Raw genomic sequence first — 18,175 nt, forward strand, 5'->3', positions numbered from 1 at the left:
TGAGCCATGATTTTTCTGGTGGTGCTGCTTGGACAAAAGCAAAGCTCTTGGTGAGCTATGCGTTGCTTTTCACACCTTAATGTTAATGGAGTACCTTCTCCAGTCATCTTGCACAGCCTGACTCTGTGCTGTGGGCTGAAGCTTGCAAGGCAGGCTGTGATGCAGTTACCTACGCAGTTTCTCCACTGAAGTGATTAAGAGGGAGACTAAAGATGTCTCTGGCTACTTTCAAAGATGAAAATTACATTAAGTCAAGAAATAAGAGAGCAGGAAAGGAAGATTAGCTCAGTGTGCTGTGGTGGCATTGTCACGCTCCAGTGTTCAAAGGAATAGAATGGTCCAATTGATGTCCAGTTAGGAAGACTAGACCAGTTGCTTTCTCTTTTTTGCGGAACTAACAGGGAGGGCAAAATAGGCTTTGAAACTTGTGAGGGTAGAGTCACAAAGCTTGAAAAGAGCTGACAGGATGCCTATGCTAGCCCCTGAGAAGTAGCACAGATAAACAGTCACGAAGAAAGCACAAATCCAGGAAGTGAGCAAGAGCTCCTCTCTCCTGTGAGAATTTGAGGAGCTGAGTTCTATTTCTGTATCAGAGGTGCTCCCAGCTGTCAGTCCTATGTCTTAGGGGGGGGTTTTTGTTTGTTTGTTTTTGTTTTCCCCAATACCTCTTTAAAATGAAATGGTGTACCTTGAAAATGTCTCAGACAGTGCCAACGTGAGTCTATTTGCTGAAAGCATTAGTAACACTCCTGTCCACTCGTTCGCCTCACAGCATTATGTCCAAACAGTTTTTTTGGTGAAGTTTAAAGTAAGAGGTCATAGCTGTTAAAACCTTAAGGCTATTTTATCTTACTCCACAGTGTTCCCATCTGTTTTTGCCATGCAGGGTGCTGGCCCAGCTGCTGCATCTCCTTGTCTGGATTCGCCAGGCGCAGAGAGGTGTTCAGCTCCCCTTCCGTGATGCTGGTGGACATACGGACAGGGCCCTGGGGAAGAGACAGCTTTCTCTCAGTGTCAGGAGCTCTCAGGTATGTCAGTGCTGCCCATGTCATCCTTTTGCTTGCCTCATTGAATCTTTAGCCTGTGGCTCTAAGAAGGCTGCAAGCTGTGGGGAGGAGGCATTTTACCCTCTGCGTGGACAGCTGTAAACTGAAGTGGATCAGGAGAGGTGTGAGCTGAGCCCGTTGCTGCACACAAGTGAGCATCCAGGCCAGACACTGCCGGGTATGTGCCTGCTCCTTTCCACCCCCAGAATAAAAGCCAGTGCAGGTGAAATAGCCACAGGGAGTCGCAGCTCTGAGCATGGAGGTATCTTGGTTTGTCTCCTAGAAGTTGCTCTGGTGAGGAGCTATTCCTCCTCCCGTACAAAGATCATTCTGGAAGGGGGTGGAAAACAGCAGGATTTTGCATGGTTGAATGAGAAAATTGACATAAGACAGTTTGTACGAGAGCTAATCTATAATTCATCATGATCATTCCAGGCTTTTAGAGAGCAGGGCAGGGAGAGGCAGGAAGCCCTGCTGCGCAGCATAAGGCCCCCACACGTGGATGCGGCTGGCCTGCGCTGTCACTTTGATGAGCACGGGCAGGCATTGCTGGGCCACTGGGGATGGCCGGGCCCCGCTGCCTGTGGGTGAGGAGGGGCTGCAAGCTGCAGAGAATTAGAAGCAGCCTTGGTACTGACATCTCATTATTTCCAGCTTTGTTGCTTGCTTTCTGCTCGCTGCTTATGTACCAGGCCGAAATTCCTTAGTGTGTTACCGCCTCAGGGACTGCTGGCAGCTACTTTTCTGGGAAAGGGTGTCTGATAGAGCTGATGGCATACCTGCCACCAGATGAGGATCTGATGGCTGTTGGGGAGAGGAGAGCTCAGCCCTTGGTAGGCCAGGCCCGAGACCCCACTTTTGATTCCCTCGGTGCCACCCAGCTTGCAGTAGAAGCAGGTCTTGTTACTGCTTGCTGGCCTTGTCTCCACTGCTTTGGAGTGCCAGCACGTGCAGCAGGTCTCAGTCAGACAGCCATAACCTTGAGAGCTTCATTTGGGACCCACATGCTATAGGCTGCGTCATCCTTGTGGACTGAGGGTTGTGCAGAGCAGGGGAAAGGATGATGAGGGCAGGAGGTTTTGTTAATTTTTTGACTGTGCCTGCCCTTCTGCGCTTACATCCAAGGCCTTGAAGTACTTGTGCAACTTCTTCCCATCTCCCTTAGTAATATTGTGTTCTTCATTCCCTCCTGAGCTAGTTATTAATTATGGAGGCTGGGGAGATGAAGTCCAGACTCTGCTAATAGTTGACTTACCCATATTGTAGAGGCAGCATTTCAGCAAGCTGCTAATAGTCCTTCTCAGCTTTACACCCTTCCACCATGTTGGTCTCTGGCCTATGGGTGGCAGTGAGCTCAAGTCCTGCAGTCCAGCCTCCAGATCTTTTGGGCCTGCCATGCCTCCCTTGTAGTTTCCCTCCCAGCCTGCCTCACCAGCAACTGTGCAGCCTCACTTGGCCCCATGCTGCCTGCCTAAACCCTGGTGCCATCCCCTCTTTCCTCTCATGGCCCTGTTTCTCCTTCCCCCGACTCCAGCAGAGCACAGTGGGAGCACTGCCACTTGGCCTCGGGGCAACCCTGTCTGCCCTTTGCCCTCCCTCCCCAGTGCTCAGTGCTGTCTGTCTGGTCTGGGGAGCCAGCAGCGGGGCTTTCCCCCTCCCTTTGCCCTGGAGAGCGAGGGCGCAGGAAGTGGCTGCTCTCATCCCCTGTACCTGGCTCAGCCTTGACCATTGGGGACTGGAGAGGGAAGGCTTTGGGAGAGTGGGAACATTGAGAGTGCCTCTTCCGTCTCGTTTTTTCAAGTTGTGCCTGTGTGTACCCATGGGATTGTCCATGGCACTGTGTGGCAGCATTGGCCTGGGGCTCCCCAGCACCGTTTTGCAATGCTGTCGGCGGGGCCTTCCTGTAGGCGTCCAGCTGTCCCACGGGGAGTGCAGCCCCAGCCTGTGTGGTGAAAGGTCAGCGCAGGCAGAGGGGATGCCGGGCCTGGGCAGGCAGCCATTGCTCCCAGCCCTCATCAGCGAGTGGAAGGCCAGCCAGCACAGCACCAAAAACATTTTAGCATAGAGGAAACAAAAGAAGGGGCTCAGGATGTTAAATGTTTTCACCTTCTTTTTGCTTGGCAGCTCTTGTGTGTAACCAGGCAAAAGCCATGAGCTCCCTCAGCCCGAGGCTGCTCACTGCTGTGCTGCTCCCCAAGCATGCTGCGCCTTGTGCTGAAAGGGTACAGTGTGGGCTGGCTCCCATTGCTCTGAGCCAGGCAAGATGTGCTGCTCAGAGCGAAAGCTGTGACCTGCAGTGGCCGTGGGTGGATTAGCATCCAGCACTGAGGCCTTAACCCGTGGCTCATCTCCGCCAGATGTGCATGGCTGAGTGACACCGTGCCTCTCGCCCGCCCCAACCAGCGAGCCGCATGTGCTCGCGTCCTTCAGATGTGCTTGTGAGACTGAGCTTGCTGCTGGCACCATGCTGCAGGAGCCTGACTGCTGGTGGGACTCCTTGGGGGGCCACCCACAGTTATCAGGGTGGGATTTGATGGAGGAAGAACTCAGAGCTTGGTCTGATGGGATGCTTTTTGAAAATTCTCAGCGTGTTAAATAATAATAATCTGGCCCATCGTCTCTAGGTTACATTTGCCTCATCTGCAGCTGAGCTCATGGAAAATCGCAGCTTAGCTCCCGCACTCAGTGCCAAGATGGGGAGTTTAGAAACAAACCGATAACATCTTTATAAACTTGGAGTGTTTCTTACAGCTTGCTGCTCCCTCTTCCTGCCTGCTGGAGCGCTCCTAGAGGCTGAAGGGAGCCAGGCAGCCGCCATCTACCCTGCAGACCCTGCTGCAGTACTTGGCCAGCTGGGGGGATGCCTTTCCCTCGAGTGTTTGCTGGGATTCTTGGCCCTGTCCCCAATTAGAATCACAGTACGCCACACTCCACGCTTAACTTACAATAATCACTGGCTTTATTTTTAAAAAATTACAATAGAAAAGTACCTTTAAACATATTTCCAAAAGCGGAGAAGACAACATGGAAGCTCCTTTCCTCTCCACAAAACCAGAACAAAACACAGGAAACGGTTTGCTACAATAGTCCTTTGCTGGGAGCGCTGTGCTGTCCCTGCAGAGCTACCTTGCTTGAGGCACTGCTGCCCAACCTGCTGCATGCTGGTGGCTCTGTGGCACCCCCTTCTTGCCCTCACCTGGACAGCTCTGGCAGCCTTGTTCCCTGCTGCTTGTGGCCAAAGCAGAAAATGGAGGAGGGAGAGAGGCTGGGAGTTCTGCTCAGGCAGTTAATGGAGATGGGGTTGGCACCTCCTTTGTGAAGAAACAAATGGGTTGATTTTTTTTTGTTTTTTTTGCTTTGCTTTACTCTTCCTCACGCCAGTTTCTCCTGGTGCAAAGAGGATGCCAGCATGCAGTCCCTGTGCTGGATCCATCCCACCCTGTGCTACCAGCAGCCTCCCTTGGGCTCTGCTCCACATAGACATGCTCTGCAGCCAGACTGGCATCACCAGGTGCTGAAGCTGCAGTAGAGCCCTGCAGCCATGGGTGCGTATCCCAGTCCCACGGCCCGGAGTTGGCGGGGATCAGAAAGTCCAGCTCCTTGCGCATCAGTCTGCATTGCCCTTAACATCTTGGAGAAGCCATGGAATGAGAAGGCGAATTCTCACCTTGCTACATGTGTGGACTGTCTCTGCCCATCCCTGAAGCGAGCATCACACCTTGCCGGAGCTGTGCAGCAAGCCGTTAGCATCGTGCCAAGGTAAGAAATCTGCCTGTCATGGCTGGCGCCACGTGCTGCAGACAGGAAGGGAACCCCAATGCTGGCAGAGCGTTGGGGTGCAGTGGCAATGCTGTCACCGGAGCACTGTGAACACCACAAACTGTGCTGAGGCAGCATGTGTTGTGGCCTTTGGTGTGTGGCCCGTGGATGGGGGGGCAGGCTGCTAAGGGCGTGCTGCTGGAGGTTGAGCACAAAAACTGTCATCCAGCCCAGTGTGAGATTGTCCTGTTTAGAAGTTTGGTACAAAAATACTTGCTCTTTGCTTTTTTTTTTTTTTTGCAGTCTGCTTTCCTAGGGGTGTTTGAAAATACTTTTCAAACGCTACAGCAGTGCCTGTCAAACCATGCTTTCATCAGTAACACGCTCTTTCTTACAAATATACAGTGTAAAAGAGGGAAATATATTGGGTATGCTTCTCACTTTCTTCTAGGAGAACAGATGTGTGATAGAGGCTGTGGGAAAGTCTTGGAGGAATCCAGACTTGTGTGAGGTTTCTTCCTAGCCTGCAACAAGAGGGGCACAAGTTACAAATGCAGCTGGGTTAGGTGATGCTGCCTGGGGGAGTAGCAGCCAGCCTGTCCCTGTGCAGGCACATCTCATGGGCATGGGGTGGGCATGGCACTGGGACATGGCCGGTCACGAGGGCAGAATTAAGTTGTTCTGTGTTTAAGAGGAGTGTGACCAGTGTTGCCTTAGGGCAGGAAGCTGTGTGGCAGAGAGGGGGTGGGGTGACAGGGCAGTTGGAACTCCCACCCCCGCTGTGGATGATAAGCATGGGGACAGCCTGTGCCCGAGCACTGCGCTCCTTACCAGCACACTGTGGTTCTGTGGAGAGCGTGCGTGCCCAGCAGCCGCCGGGGGGCTCTGTTCATACCCACAAGACTGACCGTCGGCCGCCATCACACACCCGAGACCTGTGGGTGGCACAGCAGGGCTCAGGGATGGGGCTGGCATGTCCCCTTTCCTGCCCAAGTTTTGGCTGGCACCGCAGGTGCGCTCCAGAGAGGATAGCCTGGGGACAAGGAGCGGCTCAGGGGGCACTTACACAGTATTCAGCAGAACTGACGGGATTTCCAGCCCTGAGACCCAGCCTCGGAGGGAGGGAGCCAGCGCATCTGTAAGACATGGGGGCAGGGGGTGAGCAGGAAGAAAAACTGCGACCAATGGGAGTGTGGCTGTACCCTGGGGCTGCGGTGCTGATTCCTCCAGGAGCACAGGTGCTGCCTGTCAGCACTGCCTCGACAGGGGAAGTATGAGGCTGCAATAATATTTACCGTTGCTCTTCCTCTGGGCAGCTGGCCCCAGAGCTCACCTCCTCTCCCTCCCTCTAGCTCTGCCTGTGCCAAAGGCTGCAGTACTGTGGGCCAGCGGCATTACCTGGGCATGCAGCGAAGCAGGGTATGTGAACGCAGGAGGAGGTAGAGCAGGCGCCAGCTCCGCTGGGTACAGAGGGTACGGCCCCCACACTTCAGGGCTGCCGGGGTAAAGTGCAGGCACTGTGAGCTCATCTGCAGGAAAAGGAGGAGAATTAATCCTAAAAGCAAGGGGGAGGTGAGCAGCAGGTATAAGCTCTGCCCAAATGGCACTTCTGCCCAGGCCACCGTCACCTGCCCATGCATCATCCCAAAGCACAAGGAGCTGGATTCCAAACCCAACCACAGCTGCTGTGCCTCTCCAAAAGCTCCCCTGCACCCAGTTCCTAAGGTATCACTGCCCCAGCTGCTTGAGTAAGAAGGGGGCATCGCCAGGGCCACGTACTGGCAGGACCGGGGTCAGGATGCAAGCACTCACAGGGCTCCCTGGCGATGAACTGAGGTACGGTGTTGGGGAGGGGCGCGCTGGGGTTGGGAGTGCCCACCAGCTTGCTCTTGGCCATCTTGGTGTTGGCCTTGGCAAACTCCAGCCGCAGCGTCTGGGGGATCTCAGGGTCAAAGCGGATGCCCTGTGGGAAGGAACAGGGCAGCAGAGGTCAGTTAGCCTGAATCTCGTGGTGGGATGCTGCTGGCATCAGGGCTGTCCCCACATTCAAAAAAGCCATTTGGACTAAAAGGCTCAGATTTTGTCCCAAGATCCCCATGGGCTGCTGGGGTGGCCGTGACCTCATGCGCTTGGCAGCGAGCATGGCCCCGCGGCTCACATTCCTCTGACATCCTCGAGCTCAGCACCATATTTGGTAGTCGGTATCCCGTGCGGCCACGCTCCCAGCCAGGGATTAGCAGCATTTTGCCTCAACGTGAGTATGGGGAGGGACCAGGCTTTCCTGGGAGGTCTCCACAGGGTAATAGATACTGGGATCCATCTCTTTTGGTGTCCCCCAGGGGGTCCCGGCACTCACGTTCAGTGCATTCTTGGCGGCCTCAGCCTCTGAGCGGCTGTCAAAGCTCACGAACCCCACGGGCTGCGGAAAGAGGAGGTGAGGGGCAGTCAGGGCCATGTTCCCAGCACATCCCCAGTTGCTGAGGGCAGAGCCCAGCAGGTGGGAGCACGGTGCAGCCCCTACCTGCTTGGAGGTGAGCTTGATAAGCGACCCCTCGTAGCCCTGCGGGAGAAGAGAGAAGCACCATTGGTCTCGTGTGGCTGCGGAGGCCCTCAGAGCCCCGTAGCGGGTGCAGTACCTTGAAAGGCCTGAAGAGCAGGTAGAGCTCCCGGGGCTTGATGTCCAGGGGCAGGCCGCTGACAAACAGGGTTCTCACCTGCGTAAGGGGCAGAGCGTCAGCTGGTCACGGGCCTCCAGGAGGCTGCCCAGGGCCTCCAGGCCACGCTCCTGCACACAGCTCTGTGCTCACGGCCTCAAGGAAGTGCCCGCTGTGAGCTGCGTTCCTGAAAGCTAAACCCGCCCGAGCCTGACTTTCCGGGTAATTTAGCCCCGTGGCTGCACAGCAGATAGGAGAGATAAAGGCCCTGAAAAAAACCCTCTGAAATTAGGCCTCACAGAGATGCGGCTTCTCCTTGGTAATGACTTGTTTTCTCTGAAAGTTCAAATGCAGGTCGGCCAAGTCGGGCCAGTGCTGCGATGCTCAGTGAGCAGGGAGAGAAGTGCAGATTACAGCGGGATCTTGGAGGGGAGGGAAATCCCATTTTGGCTTTCCCCCCTGCCCAAAAAGAGAGGACAGGCTGAGGCTGGGGAAGGAATTGGGATGCGGCCTCCCCGGCAGGGAGCCATGGGGAAAGGCTGCCCTACTCTGCCACGGAGCGGGGCTGCTTCCTGACTGAGGCTGTGGCTCTGGAGCCTTCCCAAGGCCTCGCAGATGCCGTGAGTGCAGGCCAAGGTGGGCAGTGGCAGAATCCCCTCTGCAGGGGCTGCGGACAGCTCCCAGAGGGAATCCTCCACGCTGGTGGACTGACACCCTCCATAGCACCTGCCACCCTGATCCGCTCAGGCTTTCTGCCCGGCTCGCCTTCGCCCCTCACCACTGTTTGTCAGAGCCCAGGGCTGTCACGCTGTGAGGGCGGTGGACGCGCTCCTGGCAGCCCCGTGTCCCTGACCACCCCACCCCACATCCTCTGTTCCTGCTGCTGCCCACGGGCAGACCGGGGTACGGCCTTGCGCCTGTTTTGTCCCCTCCGTGCCGTCACCACCCCGCAGGTTTTCTTCTCGCCCTGGGAAGGGGACGGCGAGGGGGACCTGGCAGGCCTCGCTCCGGCCGAGAGCGGCCCGGGGGGGGGGTTTGTCCCAACAGCAGCGGCCGCGGGCGGTGCGTGGGGCACCGGGGCAGCGCCGTCGCCCCTCGCCTGCCCCAAGGACGCGGTCACGCTCCGTCGCCCCTGCGCCGAGCTCCGCCGGTCAACTCGGGCAGGAAGGGGACCGGCGGGAGGAGCGCGGTGACTCATTCACCAGGCATCCGATCACCTTCCCCAGCCCCGGATCGCTTTAATGTTCCACCAGCGGTGAGCCGCTCGGCTGCCCCCGTCCCGACCTCCGCCCGCGAGCCGTCCGTGCGCCCGGGCAGTCAGGGAGAGGGCGCAGCGGTGGGCGACGACCTCGTGGTGCGCCGGGAGCGGTCCCGCCAGGAGCCGAACGGAGCCGCCGTCCCGGTTCCCGGCGGCCGTCCCCTGCGAGGCTGCGTGCGCGGCCGCCCTGACACCCAACGGGGCTCCGTGTCGTCGCCACCTCCGCTCCCGGGAGACGGGGCGGCGCGCCCGCACCCTGCGCGTGTCCGAGCTGCGTCCCAAACCCCTTCCGCCGAGGAGCGCCCAGCTCCGGGCCGCTCCGGCCCCCCCATTGACTTGCATCGCTTCCCGCCGCGCCCGAGCCCCACGCCCAGGCTCACGCGACCCCGCGGACACGCGTGGGGGCCGCCCCGCTCCCGCCCCGGGACCCGGCCCACCTTCGGCGCCCCCCCCCCGGCCCGCTACCTCCTCCTCGGGCAGGCCCGGCTCGGCGGGGCCCTCCCGCTCGGCGGCGCCGCTGCTCATGGTGCCGCCGCCGCCGCTCCGCCACCCGCCCGCGGCTGCCTCCGGCGCGGCCCTGCGGCGGGCGGGAGGGAGCGGGGCCGGGCGGGGCGGGGCCGGGCGGGCGGCCACACGGCGCTGGGGGTGGGACGCGGGGACACGGGGTGGGACGGGAGGTGGGGGCTGGACGCGGGGCTGGGATGGAGGACAAAGGGCTGCGGTATGGGATGTGAAGTTCGAAATATGGCACGTACGGCTGGGGACGCGGACGTTGGGGTTGGGACGTGGGACGCGAGGTTGGGTACGTAGCACGTGGGGCTGGGAACAGCGTGGGGGACACTGGCCATAGGGCTGGGAGCACGCCGTTGGGGATACGGCACGCGGGCTGTAGGACGCGGAGCACAGGGCTGGGGGGACGGGACGTGGAACAGGAGGTCTGACAGGGCTGGGGACGGCCGGGAACGCGTGACAACGGCTGGCTGTGGGGAAGCGAGTGGGACGCTGAGGCTGCGCTCTCCACGCAGCGTGGCTGGCCCTGCTTTGGAGAGGCGGAAGCCCTTGGTACGGTGCTCTCAGCCCCTGTTTGGACTCAGCCTTAGGGGTGTCTGATTGGGACGGCAAGGGCCACATCCCCACCAAGAGCTGCAACGTGCCATCTTCCCCTGCACACAGATAGGATGGGCCGCGCAGACCGCCGGGCACCCAGGCAGCAGCAAGGCTCACCTGCCCGCACCCCGCTGCAATCTTGATACCTCTGAGCAGCCTCTTGCTCCAGCTCAGCACATGGCGAGGCCCGGCCTCCCTCTGCTGGCTGCTGCGGGATCCGTCACCACAACACGGGATTCGGGATGATTTCTGGCCCACAGATGTGGTACAGCAGCACCACGAGGTTAAAGGTGGTACTCAGCGCTCCTGGCAGCAGTTTGCAGCCCCCCACCATCACCCAGCCCTGAGCTTGGAAGAAAGAATGGCAACTGCACCCTGCAGCAAGAGCGGAACAACTTTATTCCCATAAAGCATGTGGAATGTTAGAGTTGGTGTGAGGGAGATGACAGGTCCAAAGCTTGTGGGAGCTATAAATAAAAGATACGTGCGAGAATTGAAGGATGCAGAGCCCAGCTGCTTCCTGGGCTGTGCAATGCCCAAAGGACAAGAGATGTCAGGCATGCAACTGATGGCAGAGGGCTTTCAGCTCTTAACAGGTGTGGACGCAGCCTTCATTGTCTTCTTCAGGTGATGGTAATTGGGCAGGATTTTCATCAGGAAGTCTAGTTGCAGTGTCTGAGGCTGGAAAGAGAAACACTGTCAGGAATGGGCAGCCACGAGGGGAGCCTGGGGACAGGGGGACGGAACCTACCTGTGGCCGCTCGGTCTGCACGCGGCGAAGGCAGTCGGCACCATAGATGACGGTGTTCTCAGGGATCACCTCATAAGTGTTGACGTTGCAGCAGGCCCCGATGATGCAGCCGCTCGTCAGGATCACATTCCTGCCAACAAATGCTGTAAGGAGAGTCTCTGTGAGGGCCACCCTGCTTGAAGCCACGCACTGCTGCTCTAGCAGCAAAAACTCCAAGCAGAACAAAGACAACTTGAGCTCACCTTTGGATTCAATTACGTTGTTATCTCCCACTTTCATTGCCTGTGAATCTACAGGTTATTGTCAAAGGAAAACCTTTTGCTTCTGGTTCAAAAGGTGTGCCCCAATGCCACTTTCAAACCAAAATCTACCCCGTAAGCACCCCCAGGCTGCCCGTGCCTGGGCAACATCCACACATTTCCCTGCAGCGCAAGGATACAGCACCCAACTTCAAAGACATTGTTGGTGCCGATGATCATGGGCTTGGGCTCCACCTCCTCAGTTTCTGGAGTGATGTTTTCTGGGTACCTGCGAGACAGGTGAATGTACTTTAGGTGTCAGCAGCAGCTGCCTTTACAGCAGGGCAGGAAGAAGGCAGCCCTACACACACCCGTTGATGATAAGTGCCTGCTCCTCTATTAGGTTGCCTTCCCCGATCACAATGGGCCCTGCCTCCGCGATGATCCTGGCCTTCGGGTGTATCACCGTCCTCGGCCCTGTGGAAACCGCCCCACGTCACCAGAGCCACCACCATGTACCCCAGTGGGTGACCAGGGCCGCCAGGTGCCACCCTTACCAATGGTGACATCCCCACGGATCTCGCTCTCCACACACACCACGGCTCCCGGTGCGATCTTCACGCTGCAGAGGGGACACGCAGGTGAGCGGTGCTGGGGACGCAACACGGGGCAGAGACACAATATGGGGCACGGATCGGGGTCTGCAAGGAGAGCCTTGGGGGTGCAGGGGCTAGGGGGAGGGAACGGGCACTGGTGTACATGAGGGGCTGCCAGGGGACACGGGAGGATGCTGGAGATTGAGGGGACTGCTGTGGCGCTCCAAAAGACTGGCGAGGGACATGAAGGGACTACAGGGACACATGGGACCGTTGTGGCACGTCAGCAAGCCAGTACGGGGGCGCATGGCACAGCTGGGGCGCACCGAGGGGCCAGGCGGGACGGTCAGGGTGCACACGGGAGCGCTGTGGCGCACGGGGAGCTGCCCGGGGACGGAGAGGGCCGCCGGGCACACAGTAGGACCGCCGAGACCCGGGGGCAGAGGGCAGCGATGCGACGCGCGGGGAGGTGACCGCCGAGGCCGTTGGGGCGCGCGGGAGGAGCGGCTGCAAGGGGGCGCGCGGCGGCGGCGGCCCCAGCCCGACCTCACCTCTTCTGCGTCTTCTCCGCCATGACGCCTCCGTCTGCGCAGACGCCGAGCCGCGCTGGGCGGGGCCGCTCCGCTCCTCCCAGCCGTAGGGCGGTGCCGCCGAGCGACGGGACGGGGTTCTCGCTCGCGGTCCTCGCGTGCTCTGCCCCCGGGTGTTTCTTCGCGGCCCGCCCGGCGGCCGGCTTGCTTGTCTCCGAGCCCCACGCGAGAGACGGGAGAACGCCGAGGAACGGGAGGAGCCCGAAGCCGCGGATCCTACGAGGAAGGGAGGAGCAGAAAGTTTTGTCCGCCGATCGCCTGCTTCTACTTTCGGTTTCCCCCTCGGTCCGGGCGCTCGGAGAATCCCGCTCCTCGTCCGAGCTTCCCTGCGGGGTCTCTCGCCCCGGGGCCGGGCATCGCGCTTCGGCATCGCACCTGGGCCGGGAAGGAGAAGCATAGCTATGCCGTGAGGCTGCTGGGGCGGAGAATGCAGCTGGGTGAGCAGTGTGGGGATCGGCTGCACGGGTGAATTTTTGCTTTACCGGGGGCTGAAACCCAGACTCACTGCCCTGTCTGGGGTTCGATGGGGAGATGAGATCGTTCGCCTTTAGGGGGCACGAAATGAAGTTCATTGGACCGGTTTTCAGGTTGCAGGAATCGAGGCTGAAGGCCTGTGGTTTGGGGATCAAACCCAGGCTCATTTGATGGGGAGGTGGGGCTCTCAAGGAGGGACTGAGCTGTGCATTCCCAGGTTTGGAAAGCAGAGGCGGACTGCTGTGTTTCTGGGGCTTGATGTAGAGGTTTGAAAACAGACCAAATGCTGCATTTGGGACTCAGAATGGAGCTGGAATAGGGACTCAGAAACAGCAGCTGATGTGTGATTTTGGCACTTTGGGCTCACTGAGTGGTGCAAAACAGACATGAAATTTAGCACTTTGGGGGGGCTCAAAACCAGGCTTTCTTGACCACTGCTGGAACTCGAACTGTAAGGCTACCACACATTTTTCAGTCTTTGTAACAAGCTCTTTGTGCAGATCGAAAAGGGAGACGATCCCTATGTGTTTAAGCTCAGACATGGAGACCAGGCTGGCTACTTCTGGGGCCACTCTTTGTCGGGTAAGGAGCTGGCTGGAGGGCCAGGCCCAGAGAGTGGTGGTGAATGGAGTTAAATCGAGCTGGCCGCTGATTATGAGTGGTGTTATCCAGGGGTCAGTACTGGGGCATAGCCTGTTCAGTATCTTTATTGATGACCGGAATAAGGGCTTTGAATGCACCCCCAGTAAGTTTGCAGATGGTGCCAAGTTGGCAGGAGATGTTGATCTGCCTGGAGGTAGCAGGCTGGGGATCTGGATAGGCTGGATAGCTGGGGTGAAGCCAATGGGAGGAGGTTCAACAAGACTAAGTGCCTGATCCTGCACTTTGGCTGCAAAAACCCCATGCGATGCTACAGGCTTGGGGCAAAGTGGCTGAGACACTAGAAGAAACAGACCTGGGGGTTATTGGTTGATGGTTAGCTGAACATGAAGTAGCAGTGTGTCCAGGTGGCCAAGAAGGCCAAATGGCATTCTGGGTTGCATCAAAAACGGTGTTCCCAGCAGGAGCAGGGAACTAATTGGAACTCTGTTCTCAGCACTGGTGAGGCTGCACCTTGAGTACCGGGTTCAGTTTTAGGTCCCTCACTGCAAGAAAGACATCGAAGTGTGTCCAGAGGAGGGCAACAAAGCTGGTGAGGGGTCTGCAGCACAGGCCTTATGAGGAGCAGCTGAAGGAGCTGGGATTGTACAGTCTGGAGGAGAGGAGGCTCAGGGAAGACATTATTGCTCTCTATAGCTACCAAAAGGGAGGTTGTAGTGAGCTGGGAGTCAGCCTTTTCTTTCGTGTACCATGAAAAGAGCTTGTTGTGCTCCTCTAACATCTTTATCAATGACGTAGATGACGGAATCGAGTGCACCCTCAGCAAGTTTGCTGATGATACCTAGCTGAGTGGTGTGGTTGACACAGTGGAAGGAAGGGCTGCCATTCAGAGGGACCTCAGCAGACTTGAAAGGTGGGCCTGTGTGAATCTAATGAGGTTCAACACAGCAAAGTGCAAAGTTTTGCACCTGAGCTGGAGGAATCCCAGGCATCCATACAGACTGGAAGGAGCAGGCCTTGAGAGCTGCCCTGCATAGAAGGACCTGAGGGTCCTGATGGATGAAAAGCTTAACATGAGCCAGCAATGTGCTCTTGCAGCTCGGAAAGCAAGTGGTATCCTGGGCTCCAATCAGAAGAGGGGTGGCCAGCAGGGACAGAGAGGCTTGTTCAGCCTGGAGAAAAGCAAACTGCAGGGTGACCTCATAGCATCCTTTCAGTATCTAAAGGGAACCTACAAACAGGAGGGGAGTCAACTCTTCGAAAGGGTAGATAAGAGGACAAGGGGAAATGGCTTGAAGTTGAGGGAGGGAAGATTTAGGTTGGATGTCAGGGGAAGTTCTTTACAGAGGGAGTGGTGAGGTGCTGGAACAGGCTGCCCAGAGAGGTTGTGGATGCCCCATCCCTGGTGGTGTTCAAGGCCAGACTGGATGTGGTCATGAGCAGTCCGGTCTAGTATTAAATCCATGATGTCTCATAGCATATCTGAAATTGGTCCAGTGTATCATACAGAAAAAAATGCCGACATAAAAGCTTGATTAGTTTTCACTTTATTTCTATATGACCTTGTCAGAACTGACAGTCCAATGTTTGCCTTTGCCTTCTTACTGGATGTCTTAAGTCAACTGATAGCTTACTGTATTGCTTTAAATCTTCCTTATGCCTCCCACATCACCATCTTGGGTTCTTATATCCATTTATCTCGTCTTTCTCACTGCTGTGCCAGCAAACAGCTTGGCTGGATGATCTCCAGAGGTCCTTTCCAACCTCGACGATTCTGTGAAATAATGCTTTTAGAACAGTGACTTGTTCCAACTTTGTTCCTAAGTAGGACTGAGAAGAATCAGTTGACTCTTTCTGGTTATGTCTGGGAGCTTGACGCTTATTTTTTCACCTACTTAATTGTGAGACTTTTTTCTTAGCCAGACAGTGAAGTTGGTGTTGGAATGGTATCTGTGTGCTTTGACAGGAACTTTTCTTTATTATCTCGTGCAGAACATGAAGATGGAGTTAAGAATTGAGCACATGTGGGATGGTTTACCTGTGAGCCACGACCCCGTAGCAATTGCACTTCAGTCGTATGATGCAGGTCTGCTAATGCAAGTGAGTGCTCCCTTCTTCAATGATCCTCCAGCGCCACTTGGAGCGCCAGGGAAACCCTTCAGAAAACTGTGGGACTATGAAGGTAAGTGTAACTTCTGCTGCAAGCATCTGCTCTGTGGAGCCACTGATGTTCCTATGCAATTCCCATACCTGGTCTTTATTTAAGATTCTCCGGTTATTTTCTAAAACTTGTTCTAATTTGACAGCTTTATCCTGAGCGCTCTGGAAAAGGCTGCTGGCAAAAAAACGTGGTTGTAACCAGCACCACGGTTAAGAAAGCTCCTGAAGTAACATGAACATCATGTTGTATTCAGCTATAAATCAAGAGAGAGACTCTAGTTTTCATCACATGAACGACAGCAAAGTGAGCGGTCAATAAATAGAACTGTGCTGTTGCCTTTACAAAAGCCCTCGAGGTTGGGATTACAGCACAGCTCTTGAGTTAGAAAGCGTCAGTCGCATGCACACAGTTAGTCAAAGTCAGGGATGGCACGGGCCAGAAACCTTTGTGAAAACGATTGTGAAGGTCTTGGAATATAGCAGAACTGACAACCAGTATAAAATATTGACAGCTTGTCTCTTTGTAAGTTGTAGAAGCATTTTTCTTGAGTGACGGAAGTGAGCAGTATCTAGAAGTTGAACTTTGTCTGTAAGTACAGCTTGCTTAAAAAGTCGTGAGTGCAATTTATGTTTCTTGTTTCAATGCTCGTGAAGCGTGCGCATGGTGTGGTGTGCAGTGCATGCAGTGCAGGGTACAGGAATGGCTGCACTACGGAGGATGTACATTGTGGCAGATAAATGCACTAAACTTGGCGTCACGGTATGACAAGTGTGGCTCTGATTTTTGGCAGTCATGGACAACACTTACTGTTGCTGCTTTCTGGCGAAAGAAGAGTGTGGAAAGTAAGTGGTCAGGGGCATTCATAACATACACAACCTCACTGGTTTTGGATACCTGTTGGTTGAGTAAAAGATAAATAGCCTTTTTTTTCCCCCTCATGTGTAACAGGAAGAACTTCCCTTAGAATTCGATGTGACCAGAACGGAAACCAAATGGAGGGGTAGAGCTCATCTGCCTTGGAATTATTTTCCACCAGGCATTAATAAGTTCAATGCCTTTGCAATCCACGGCTCAGGAGATCACAGAAAATACGAAGCACTTTATCCTGTGCCTCGACACAAACTTCAGGAAGGCCAGAAACCAGACTTGTAAGCATAAAATCAGTTCTTCTGTAATATATTTGCACTCTTCTTGGAGTACTTGTAGAATACACCAATCCAAGTGCCTCTGATATTTTAACTATACTGTTCAGCCCCAGATCCACTGTACTTTGTGTAAAGAACTTCCAGATAGCAGTAATTAGTGCTTGATTTCTGTGTTATCCCCTAGCTGCAGAGCAAATGATGCATTCAGTGTAATTTGCATCTGTTGTCACCTTCTCATCTAAAAAAAAAAAATCAGAGATGGTCTGCTCTTTTTTCTCCTTGCCTACAGCACTTCTTGACGTGCTATTTAATGTTAATTGTACCAGAGTAATAATATCCAGCGGGTCTCTTTTGCCTTAGAGATGGCTCTGAGTTATGGAAGAACTAGAGAGGACAGACGGAATTGGAAGTGTAATGAAAGGATGCCCACTATCAACAGCAAAACTAGAGTATGTTTACATTGTGCTGTGAGTGGACTTGTTCGTTTTCTGAGTCTGAAACAAGTTAATACAGGCTGTTACTTGTGTGTGGGCAGTTAGTGCAAATGAACGAGCTCTACAAGAGTGCTGCAGTTCTCATGAAAACTTGGTACTCAACATAGTGATAGATGAGCAAACTGCAGAATGCCTGTAATAATTTTCAAGAAGGGTTGGTTTTTTTTTTTTTCTAGGAGTACATCTTCATAGAAATCCTGACTTGTTCAGAGATGAACAGTAAACGTATTTATGGGAAGAGGTTGCTCCATGCTGCTTTAATTGCTCTTAGCTGGCCTTCACATGTAAAATGGACACTACCTATTTAGAGAATTTCATTTACTTAAATGATGCTAGCAGGTGTTCTATTTACTGTTTGGCAGCTGTTTAAGTATTACTAAGAAATGAGCCTCAGTTGATTCTGCTTGGCAATGCAAAGGAGAATTCCTAGCAAGAACCAGTTTGTAACGTTTGAAAGTGAGATGCAGCCTTACAGGAGAAGAATACTTATTAGCTTCATTATCCTGTTCTGTCTCCCAGTTTTCTGTAAGGAGAGGATCTCCTTGTGGAATGACTTTCCAATTGGTCAAAAGTTGTAAACGGTATTTGGCTGCAGTGCAGATACGTTGTAGAGCAGGTAGTCATTTTGTGTCTGCTCTGACTGCATTTTTGGTCACCTTAAGAGCTCACCTCTAAACTCTGCCTTTTAACTTCATACCGTTGTTCCTGTTTGTAGCTCAGGATTTTGCCTTCTTTCCAGTACAAGATTTTCAGAAACAGTGTTTACATTCCCAGAAAGGATGGAAAAAACATCAGTTAAGCCTACTGAGAATGTTCTGAGATGGTACTTTGGAACTTAATGTTTTTTGTTTCTCCTTTGTCTATAGTCATCGCCTGGAATTTTTCCAAGAGTTCAATCTGAAAGAACTAATGGGAGAAGACTGGAAGCAGCCTGAATCAGACATATGGAAGTCTCACATTAAATAGCAAACTGGATTGAAGCTTACGTTTTTGCTCGCATTAAGTTTGGATGCAAGTGTATGAGAACGAGTGATGTTGGGCAGAAACTGTGGGAATGGAATGTTGTTTCTGCACTAGAAACTACATTACAACTAACGAGATAAATATTTTTCTAAATAGCTTTTTTTGGAAAGGTCTTTTTACTTCACCAGGGGTCTCTGATAGTCTTTGCATGCTCAGCAATAGGTGAAGTAATTTATAGCCACAGAAATTAGGTAGATGGAGTAACTTGTAGGTACACAGACTGCATGCAGCTCTAGTCTGTCCAACCAATTCTTTGAAAGATATTTTTTCAACTACAG

General features: G+C 54.5%; 3 protein-coding genes across 7 annotated transcripts; 1 reads left to right on the forward strand and 2 right to left on the reverse strand.

Annotated features, from left to right (window-relative positions):
- Positions 1–3,982: 3,982 nt before the first annotated feature.
- RBPMS (RNA binding protein, mRNA processing factor) lies at positions 3,983–9,247 on the reverse strand. 2 transcript variants are annotated; one of them, XM_042828407.1, is made up of 9 exons: positions 9,183–9,247; positions 7,442–7,519; positions 7,327–7,365; positions 7,162–7,224; positions 6,618–6,768; positions 6,204–6,334; positions 5,872–5,941; positions 5,637–5,740; positions 3,983–5,329 (listed from the first exon to the last, which is right to left on the reverse strand). In XM_042828407.1, exons 1-7 carry the CDS (start codon positions 9,240–9,242, stop codon positions 5,879–5,881), a joined length of 585 nt encoding a protein of 194 aa, XP_042684341.1. In that variant the 5' UTR covers positions 9,243–9,247; the 3' UTR covers positions 3,983–5,329; positions 5,637–5,740; positions 5,872–5,878. The 2 variants fall into 2 exon arrangements, with proteins under 2 accessions (XP_042684341.1, XP_042684340.1); XM_042828406.1 differs by having other exon boundaries at positions 6,585–6,768.
- A 953-nt stretch (positions 9,248–10,200) lies between these two features.
- DCTN6 (dynactin subunit 6) lies at positions 10,201–12,020 on the reverse strand. Its single transcript, XM_042828437.1, has 7 exons — positions 11,962–12,020; positions 11,372–11,436; positions 11,186–11,291; positions 11,015–11,103; positions 10,818–10,865; positions 10,576–10,718; positions 10,201–10,505 (listed from the first exon to the last, which is right to left on the reverse strand). Exons 1-7 carry the CDS (start codon positions 11,982–11,984, stop codon positions 10,407–10,409), a joined length of 573 nt encoding a protein of 190 aa, XP_042684371.1. The 5' UTR covers positions 11,985–12,020; the 3' UTR covers positions 10,201–10,406.
- Positions 11,165–18,169, forward strand: CUNH4orf33 (chromosome unknown C4orf33 homolog). Of its 4 annotated transcripts, XR_006170493.1 has the most exons (7): positions 12,065–12,437; positions 15,067–15,256; positions 15,763–15,823; positions 16,026–16,077; positions 16,184–16,383; positions 16,741–16,829; positions 17,741–17,825. XR_006170493.1 is itself a non-coding variant. In XM_042828435.1 (6 exons), exons 2-6 carry the CDS (start codon positions 15,070–15,072, stop codon positions 17,838–17,840), a joined length of 600 nt encoding a protein of 199 aa, XP_042684369.1. In that variant the 5' UTR covers positions 11,165–11,455; positions 15,067–15,069; the 3' UTR covers positions 17,841–18,169. The 4 variants fall into 4 exon arrangements, 3 of the variants coding, with proteins under 3 accessions (XP_042684369.1, XP_042684370.1, XP_042684368.1); XM_042828435.1 differs by lacking the exons at positions 12,065–12,437; positions 16,741–16,829 and adding an exon at positions 11,165–11,455 and having other exon boundaries at positions 17,741–18,169; XM_042828436.1 differs by lacking the exon at positions 16,741–16,829 and having other exon boundaries at positions 15,769–15,823; positions 17,741–18,169.
- The last annotated feature ends 6 nt before the right edge of the window (positions 18,170–18,175 follow it).

The sequence above is a fragment of the Centrocercus urophasianus genome, unplaced genomic scaffold, assembly GCF_019232065.1.
Source record: "Centrocercus urophasianus isolate 14NV4802_14NV808 unplaced genomic scaffold, USGS_Curo_1.0 seq_3, whole genome shotgun sequence".
Taxonomy (NCBI): domain Eukaryota; kingdom Metazoa; phylum Chordata; class Aves; order Galliformes; family Phasianidae; genus Centrocercus; species Centrocercus urophasianus.